This window comes from Antedon mediterranea, chromosome 1 (genome assembly GCF_964355755.1).
Source record: "Antedon mediterranea chromosome 1, ecAntMedi1.1, whole genome shotgun sequence".
Lineage (NCBI taxonomy): Eukaryota > Metazoa > Echinodermata > Crinoidea > Comatulida > Antedonidae > Antedon > Antedon mediterranea.
In genome coordinates this window covers 40,394,926-40,404,806 of record NC_092670.1, presented here as the reverse complement: position 1 = coordinate 40,404,806, position 9,881 = coordinate 40,394,926, and the positions used below count along the sequence as shown (strand labels likewise).

General features: G+C 33.6%; 1 protein-coding gene across 1 annotated transcript; it reads left to right on the top strand.

Moving 5' to 3' along the window:
- Positions 1-280: 280 nt before the first annotated feature.
- On the top strand, positions 281-9,730 carry LOC140050108 (60S ribosomal export protein NMD3-like). Its single transcript, XM_072095149.1, has 10 exons — positions 281-379; positions 919-1,053; positions 1,357-1,660; positions 2,208-2,377; positions 2,807-2,903; positions 4,969-5,086; positions 5,874-6,025; positions 8,134-8,435; positions 8,757-8,827; positions 9,186-9,730. Exons 1-10 carry the CDS (start codon positions 336-338, stop codon positions 9,350-9,352), a joined length of 1,560 nt encoding a protein of 519 aa, XP_071951250.1. The 5' UTR covers positions 281-335; the 3' UTR covers positions 9,353-9,730.
- Positions 9,731-9,881: the final 151 nt, after the last annotated feature.

Here is a 9,881-nt window from a genome sequence, read left to right as displayed (position 1 = left end):
ATATTAAATATTCGGTACAACATACTTTGAGTAGCATTGTTATATTATACATTTCACTGTAGTTTAAATCGAATCGTTATGTATATCCATCTAATATTGAAAATATGAGATATTTTTAATTTATACAAAAATTGGATATTATTGAATATTTAGAACTAACAAAAAACTCATTATTTTTAAAGTAAAAAAAAAAACAAAATGTGTCCTCTGAAGTGATGACCTAAAAAATCTATATAGCGCCCTCTGGTTAGGCAATACCAAGTTATTTCACATGGTCCATGTGTCGTTTTTTCGAGTACAGTACTGTATTTTAAAAATTAAAAAACATAATTATAATGGAATATCTACAGGGTGATGTAACCCGGACTGAGGGTACAATGTAAGTGTGTACATTTGTTTTTTGAAATATTCATTTATTGCTCATTTATATATTTAAACTATTAACTTCTACCATTCCCTAGTTAGGCCTAGCTAGGCTAGGCCCTATTTTATATGTTTTAACAGCAGGAGCTGCAGCTGTCTCACACACAGGTCTGTCACTGCAGTTTCCCTTCCCGACGTACCAAAGTAGACTAAGCCTAGCTAGGGCCTTAGGCTTTTGTAGTGTGTAGGAGGGATATCTGGATAAGTTTAGATCTACAAACGAACTTCTATTTATTTTTACAAATTTATTTATTTATTTTATAGTAAATCAGTCAGCAGTATTCTCAGCCTGAGTGAGGGTCAGTCAGGCTCAGTCTGGTTTGCTACTCTGTACTGTAGATATATTATATATTCTTGTGAAATAAGGGGGCAAAGAGTATTACTCGTATAGGCTACCTCCTCTCATAGTTTTTAATAGATTAGTAGCATAGGCCTGTTTACAAATTTAAATTACATTATTAATATTATTAATTAATTTTTTTTAATAATTTCTAGTTTATGCTGTCTTTGTGAGACACCAATCGCCCCAAATCCAGCCAACATGTGTGTTGCGTGCATGCGGACGCAGGTTGACATCACCGAAGGAATCCCAAAACAAGCAACTATCTACTTCTGTAAATCATGCGAAAGGTGAGTCGCCCTTAACCTTCCATTCTCTTGTCCGAAAGTTCGGAGTTTTGTGGTTGAGAAGATGTTAGTGCTACTGGTTGCAGAGTTCTAGGTTCAAACCTGGTTTGAGTTTCCAACAAATTCCAAAGACATGTTTTTAATAAGATTTTAAATTCAAGGATAATTAAAATACTCCTACATAAACAATAGAATACACTACCATTATTTAAAAAAAGTGTTTAAACAAATATTTCAAATATAATTCATTTTTTTTATGTTTTATATCAATCTCTCAATTGTTATCAAGTTTTGTTTTTTCATTAGGTATTTACAGCCGCCTGCTCACTGGGTAAGCTGTTCTTTGGAATCCCGTGAACTACTTGCTCTTTTACTCAAGAAGCTCAAAGGACTCCAGAAGGTGACTCTGATCGATGCGTCGTTTGTCTGGACCGAACCTCACTCAAAAAGAATCAAAGTCAAGCTGACGATACAGAAAGAAGTGCTAGGTGGCGCTGTTTTACAACAGGTGTTTGTCGTAGAGTTCACCGTTAATTATCAGATGTGTGACGATTGTCATCGAGTTGAAGCAAAGGATTTCTGGAAAGCGGTTGTTCAAATTAGACAAAAGGTTTTGTTTGTTGTAGTATTCAGTGTTCTGCAAACTTAGAGATAAATTTCAGAAAATTTGATGTATAGAATTGAAAATGTACCAAATACTAAAGCTCTGTCTACACTCTAACTTTATGTGACAAATAAATGAGATTTGCCCATATATGGACAGGATGATGTCACATTACTATCATATTTAGGCAGATCACACTTTTTTTTCATCAAACTAGTTTGATCGTGTAGACAGAACTTAAGTTATATAAGAATAAGATGTATCTAAATGTAGAAACATCAACTATATTGTACTTATACATCTCTTGTGTAATGTGTTAATGGTTAAGCCTATCACTATTAAACAAGTGTGTTTATTCTATGTTATATTTTCTTTCACCATTTTTGATACCGGTTTAAAGAAATTTGATTCTGGTTATTAAAAATTACGTCTTGCTTGTAAAAACCGGCTTTGGGAGAACAATGGCATTTTCTTTCTAATTTAGAATTTATAAATATTATGTTAATACAAATTGAGATATGTATTGTTTAAACTGTTGCATATCTCTATTTAGGCAACACACAAAAAGACCTTCTTCTACGTAGAACAGTTAATGTTGAAGCATCGTAGCCACAGCAAAGCTTTGAACATTAAACAACATGATGGGGGCCTAGACTTCTACTTTGCTTCTAAAGATAATGCCCGCAAGCTGGTAGAGTTCTTATCATCGGTTATTCCATGCAGGTAAGACGCTTGAGGTTTTTTTAAGTGTATAACTAATAAAATTCAAGACAAAGGCAGTTTTATCATTATTTGAGATTGAATGAACAAACTATTATTTTAGCAAAAAAAGTTTTCTAGTGTAGACCAGTTGACAATCTTTAGCAAACGTTAGTAAACTGCTTTAAAAAAGTTAGTCCATGCAGTTTCTTGACAATAGTTTGCTGATGTTTGTGAACTTAGTAGCCAATTGAATCACATTCTTTGTAGTCATGTGATCTTGCAGGACAAAATGTCAGTCTGTAGTAACAGAGATTGTAGTTTTAAAACTGTCTAAACAGTGATGCAAATTTGCAAATAAAAGTTTAGTAAAGTATGCTGGAGTAGACATGGCTTGATTTGTGATATTAGTTTCCACAAGGAACAAATATATAGATGAATCTCTTTTTACAGATTTAAAACTTCACAAAGGTTGATTTCTCATGACATCCACAATAATACTTACAATTACAAGTACACATTTTCTGTCGAGATCTCACCAGTTTGTAAGGTACGTAACATTTTCTTACTTGTGAATAGCGCCCTCTATAATATTTTTTACATGTGCCTGCCTTGTCCATTGGCAATAGGTGTGAGCTGTCACACAATCCAAGTGGTTTACAATAGTACCTTGTCACTATTAATATCATCATACATGTTATGTTTCTTGTCAAACATCAAAATAGACTTTAGTATTTAATTCCAACACATGTGTAGCTGATACTTTCATTATGTCACATTGATAACATTTAAAACCCTTATAAAATATTTTACCAAATCAGACATAGTGTCTCCTTCCTTATTCACACTCCCAGACATTTCTGCCTAGTCCATCTTGACCTCAAAAGGTCACACATTATCATGTCTATGTACTGTATTACCTATGTATCACCCTTCAATTTGGTACTTTAATTGAATTAACTTTTTGACTTTTGATCTTTTACATTAAATTAAATTTCCTTCATTCATAATTTTATTTGACATTGTTTCCCGTAATACATTATACATGCCACTTGGTTGTGATTATCATTATACATGCCACTTGGTTGTGATTATCATTATACATGCCACTTGGTTGTGATTATCATTATACATGCCACTTGGTTGTGATTATCATTATACATGCCACTTGGTTGTGATTATCATTATACATGCCACTTGGTTGTGATTATCATTATACATGCCACTTGGTTGTGATTATCATTATACATGCCACTTGGTTGTGATTATCATTATACATGCCACTTGGTTGTGATTATCATTATACATGCCACTTGGTTGTGATTATCATTATACATGCCACTTGGTTGTGATTATCATTATACATGCCACTTGGTTGTGATTATCATTATACATGCCACTTGGTTGTGATTATCATTATACATGCCACTTGGTTGTGATTATCATTATACATGCCACTTGGTTGTGATTATCATTATACATGCCACTTGGTTGTGATTCTCATTATACATGCCACTTGGTTGTGATTATCATTATACATGCCACTTGGTTGTGATTATCATTATACATGCCACTTGGTTGTGATTATCATTATACATGCCACTTGGTTGTGATTATCATTATACATGCCACTTGGTTGTGATTATCATTATACATGCCACTTGGTTGTGATTATCATTATACATGCCACTTGGTTGTGATTATCATTATACATGCCACTTGGTTGTGGTTATCATTATACATGCCACTTGGTTGTGATTATCATTATACATGCCACTTGGTTGTGATTATCATTATACATGCCACTTGGTTGTGATTATCATTATACATGCCACTTGGTTGTGATTATCATTATACATGCCACTTGGTTGTGATTATCATTATACATGCCACTTGGTTGTGATTATCATTATACATGCCACTTGGTTGTGATTATCATTATACATGCCACTTGGTTGTGATTATCATTATACATGCCACTTGGTTGTGATTATCATTATACATGCCACTTGGTTGTGATTATCATTATACATGCCACTTGGTTGTGATTATCATTATACATGCAACTTGGTTGTGATTCTCATTATACATGCCACTTGGTTGTGATTCTCATTATACATGCCACTTGGTTGTGATTATCATTATACATGCCACTTGGTTGTGATTATCATTATACATGCCACTTGGTTGTGATTATCATTATACATGCCACTTGGTTGTGATTATCATTATACATGCCACTTGGTTGTGATTATCATTATACATGCCACTTGGTTGTGATTATCATTATACATGCCACTTGGTTGTGATTATCATTATACATGCCACTTGGTTGTGATTATCATTATACATGCCACTTGGTTGTGATTATCATTATACATGCCACTTGGTTGTGATTATCATTATACATGCCACTTGGTTGTGATTATCATTATACATGCCACTTGGTTGTGATTATCATTTCTTTAAATTGAGAACATGTTGAATTGAAGGATATGTTAATAAGTGTAAAAGAAAATGACAAATATTAAATTAACTTTATCCTTTCTTTTTCTGCTTTATATATTATTAGGCTAAAATGTTCAAAATGGCTTAAATTTTGTTTTTTTTTGTAGGAAGACATTGTGTGTTTATCTAAGAAGTTTGCAGGCAGCATCGGTAACCTAGGGCAACTATGTATTTGTACTAAAGTGTCCAACAGCATCTCACTCATCAATCCAGCAACGCTTCAAAGTGAGTGACATGTTATGTTATTCTACATTCTACTCACTCTTAAGCTTGGTTCCCACTAGAACGTAACGCAAGGACGTAAACGCAACGCAAGCGTTTTAACCAATGACAAGCGAAGTTATAGACAGTTAGCAATCACAAGCGAATAAGCCATCGCTTGTGATTGGTCAATTCACATGCGTTGCTTTACGTCCTTGCGTCGTTAGTGGAATCCACGTTTCAAGCTCTGTCTACACTATCAAACTAGTTTGACACAATGACATCTCTACCATATGTGGGAATATCAGACTTGTTTTTCACATAAAGTTTGATAAACAAATCTTCATACTATAGAACCCTTATCAACTTGATTTTTTTTCTTTTTTTTTTAAATTTCTTTATTTGGTAATCAAGGTTAAAATCAACAACATAGAAATAATACAGAAACAATTGTACAAATAAAAAACAGATTACGAGGAATGCCAAGAAAAGTTAAAAACCTGTTTCCACTTGAGTCCAAAAGCAACAAAGTGTCTTCTTAATAATGGGGTCCCTTAATTAAAGAGAGGTCGGTCATAGTGTAGAGGTCGGTCATAGTGTAGAGGTCGGTCATAGTGTAGAGGTCGGTCATAGTGTAGAGGTCAGTCATAGTGTTGAAATATATATTCCACATTATTCGTTTCACCCCTTAAGACTTCCAAAGAATTTTGTTCACATTTTATTTAAATTCTGAGTATTCAAATGAACGATGGTTTCAGCTCCTGTTGAGCTTTGATTACTTTAATAATATTTGAGATTTGTTATTATTTAGCTGCTGATGTACCAAGCAACATGTATTGGAAAAATCCATTCAGCAGTCTTTGCACGTACAAACAGCTCACAGAATTCATCGTCTTACAAACCGAAAGGATCGAAGAAAGAGACAGGAGACACATAGCAGGTAGAGGATCTGTGTCAGCTAAGGTACATTACTTTATAGTACTTATTGAAATGTATTTCCTTTTAATATTTACTAGTTTCTTAATTTACCTTGTGCCGCTGGGCTAGTGAGAGTTTTGACCAGTTCCCAGTAACTGGTCTATATCATTTATTAGACCGGGGTGGGAAAGCCTAACCATAACATTTTTAAAGGGTGCTTAATTTAATCAAATGTCCTCTCTTTTGCATTATTTAGGAAAGAGGATTGGGGGTAGTGGTTGTGTGTTTGCAGGCAGCTATTTTAATTATAAAGCATTATGGCTTGTGGCATGCTTTTAAAAATAATTTATCATACTAACAAATGTAGAAAGGTTCTGACCTGAATATTTAGGATCGGATGTTGAATATTCATGAACTCCCATCCAAGGTATTAAAATTTACCAATCATAAAGTACTCTAGTATAAAATTTGTGCCCCCAGGCTGCAGAAAATGATGACTAATGTCAGGTGACATCCATAACTTTTATGTTGACTATTTAATGAAGATTGAAATAGATCACTTATTTATTTAGATTGAAATAAATCGCTCTCAATTTGATTGAATGGAATCATAATATGTTTTGTGTTTGATAACACAGCTAAAAAAAGACTGATTGTATCATTTTCGTACACTTTGAGATTTTGTAATAAACGATAGGTCAATATCCTCTTAAGAAGCGGCTTTCAGTAATATTTTCGTAGATTCAGATGGATTTTTACGATACTAAACCATCAATCTGTAGTAGGTCTGAACAGGCCCTCGGTTTTATTCAGCAATTCTGTGAACTTTTTAAAGCGATGTACCATGGGTCATGGTTGACCTTCTAATACCCTCACTCACAGAGTATTGCTATATCAACTGTGTGTTAGGTTACTAATGTAAAGTTAGTGCCCTATAGGCATCTAGCACTTAGTTACCAGCTAGTGAGTGTGTGCTTAACACGGGAACTTGGCTGCATTGTACTAGGCTAGGTTTTATTGTTGAAATTGATCAGTGTGTTTGTAATATACTGTGCACTTTGATCTTGTAAACCAAACACAGTTTTGTCATGTCTATAGGCTAATGTTACATTCATTTATCTTAAGTAATTTACCTTCTTGTGTCAGTTTCACAGCACAGGTTTAAAGCTCAGATACAGGCATGAATTTTAAATATAATATATTTGGTTAATTCTACATAAATCAAATATTTGTAACAGAAATCATGACGAAAAAACATGAATTTCCCTTAATATGGTCAAATACAAAATTTGGCACAATTCTTACATAAAAACCAGGAAGACTTTTTTTCAGTAGTTACGTAGTTAACCTAATGTAATAATATGTCTTGTGACTCCCTAGAAGGTGAAAAAAGAGGGTGGATATACGGTGGATAATTTTTGCTATAGCATGAAAATAAAAATTTGAAGTTGAATAAAAATTCCAGAAATGTAATATTCAAGTTATATTACCTATACTTAGTCATCTGATAACATTTTTTACCACACTGTTTATTTTTCGTAGCTTTTTAAAATGCCTCTCTATTTACAAAATTTGTGTACAAAAGAATAGAGATTTTTCTGTGTAATTTGAATTATCCCCCCCCACTGGTAAGAAAGTGCTTATTTTCAACAAGCTCATTTAAGACAAATAAAATCCAAAAAAAATTTTGAAACATAGGGGAAACTATAGATCGGTAATTATTGGAATGTATGATCAATAGAAATTTTGTGCACGCACCTGGCCTTAACACATACATAGAAACATATCAAGATAACCAACATTATAAATATAGTATACTCATTGGCAGATTTAGGATTTTGAAAAAGTTGCAAGGGGGTGGGGTGCAAGGGGGTGATGTGCATGGCAGTTTTTTTTTTTTATGGGTGGGGAGGGGTGGGGTGAGGGTTGGTTGTGATGGGATCCTGAGTGGCCTAAAAATAAGTAAAATAAAGTGCTAAACATACTGTATTTCTGTTGTCTAGCAAGTTGATATGTGTAAATGCATAGCCTGAAATATTTTGACCTCTTTTGTTTAATTATTCACCATTGACTAATAAATTACTTACAAACAATACAATAAATAACAAATATTTTGATATACATACTTGCAAGTTGAAATATGTTTATTATAGCACCAACTGGCAGATGTTTGGGTGCAAAAGAGTCAAGACCTCGGGATGACCGACGCCCAGATTCACTGCCGGACTCATCTTGGTCATCTACTCAGCGTTGGAGATAGCGTACTCGGGTTTGACCTCACCCATGCGAACATAAATGACCCAAACTTTAGTACAATCAATTCCGAATTTGTACCTGATGTGATCTTGGTGAAGAAATATTACGGCAATCGTCAAAAACGTAATCGTCGTAGAGCTTGGAAATTGAGGACACTCAACAAGGAGCTTAATAATATGGATACAGATTCCACAAATACGTAAGTACACAACCAATTACTGATAAATACAGTGAAACGGTAATGTACAGTAATAATGTATTTAAACTATAATGTACATTTAACAAAGATTTGTGGTGGATTTCTAGTTGAAAACTTTTCTGGTACCATTTCGGTCCTTCATTTTGATGCTCCATGTGTATGTGTGTATGCAATAGGAAATATTTTTACAACAAAATAAAAATAACTAAAACAAAAATTATCTTTCTCGTAATAAAGATAAACTAATTCACAATGGTTTTTCAATTGTTTGGTTTTTTTTTGTGTGTTTAATTGTTTTTTTTTTGTCTTTTCTGTTTTTAGGGATTATAATCAGTTTCTGGAAGATCTTGAGGAGGATGCAGAGTTTAGGAAAAATGTCAACATCTATCTAGGTTAGTCACATTTAAAGTCATTTCAAACTTAGAAAAGTGGGGAGGTGGGGTGAGGAGGAGTGTAAACTGTGCCTTGTCACCTCTTTGTCGTGTCCTTAAATTTTCCAAAGTATCAATTCTGTTGAATCTATACAATACACTGTAGGAAAGAGATCCAAGGAATAAACAGCTGTTTTAAAGCTCTGTCTACACTAGTTTGACAAAAACATATGGTAGTGATATGACTTTATCTGATTCATATATGGATTTGATATAGTGTAGACAGAGTTTTTACATCTGTGTGTCTTTATCATGTTCATATATGGATTTGATAGTGTAGACAAGAGTTTTTACATCTGTGTGTCTTTTCTCTTGGTAGATCGTTCAAAAGTAAATGTTGCTGTTGAATCTAGTGATGAAGGTGAGATGCCAAGGGTCAGTCTGCAAGAAATGCTTGATGACCTTCATCTGACCGATGCGGAAGATGCGTCGGGGATGGACGAAGCAAGTGGAGGCGGTGTTGATGAAGCTACAACAATGGAGTAATAACGAGAAAACTTAGTTGCATGAAAAGGGAAACATGATTTGTGACAGTGGCATGTGTTACATTATAATGGTGATCATTGGCCATATCATAATGGGCGTGGTCACTGCGTCACATACCAAATTATAATAGGCGTGGCCAGTCTAAGAAGTTAGGTCTATTTAAATACCTAAAAATAACACTGGCATTAATCAAGTAGTGTTTTATTTAATTTTTTTTGGCATAATTATTAAATTAATAAGCTTATTGATGTATAGTATTTCTTTACATTACAATAAGGTAAGAACATTTATAAAGTTATGTTAATTATTTTAATGAAAATCATCATGAATTTGTTACTACAATTAAATTTAAGTATGTACTTCATATACTAATTTATTTTAACTGATATTAAATAAAAAGTGGTTAAAATGATTGGGTGTCGTTATTGTCTTGATACCATTTATATATTCCTAAACAAGAAAGAACCCAGCTTTGCTTTGATAGGATCAATGTTTATTATGCTTAGATCGTGACCCACACCCCAATCTC

What these genes read in the sequence shown, in the direction of transcription:
- LOC140050108 (XM_072095149.1), top strand. Translation starts at nt 336, where the DNA reads ATGGAATATCTACAGGGTGATGTAACCCGGACTGAGGGTACAAT. An exon ending in AGATCTCACCAGTTTGTAAG is followed by an intron (nt 2,904 to 4,968) that starts GTACGTAACATT and finishes TTTTTTTTGTAG; the next exon opens with GAAGACATTGTGTGTTTATC. An exon ending in AAATGTCAACATCTATCTAG is followed by an intron (nt 8,828 to 9,185) that starts GTTAGTCACATT and finishes TTCTCTTGGTAG; the next exon opens with ATCGTTCAAAAGTAAATGTT.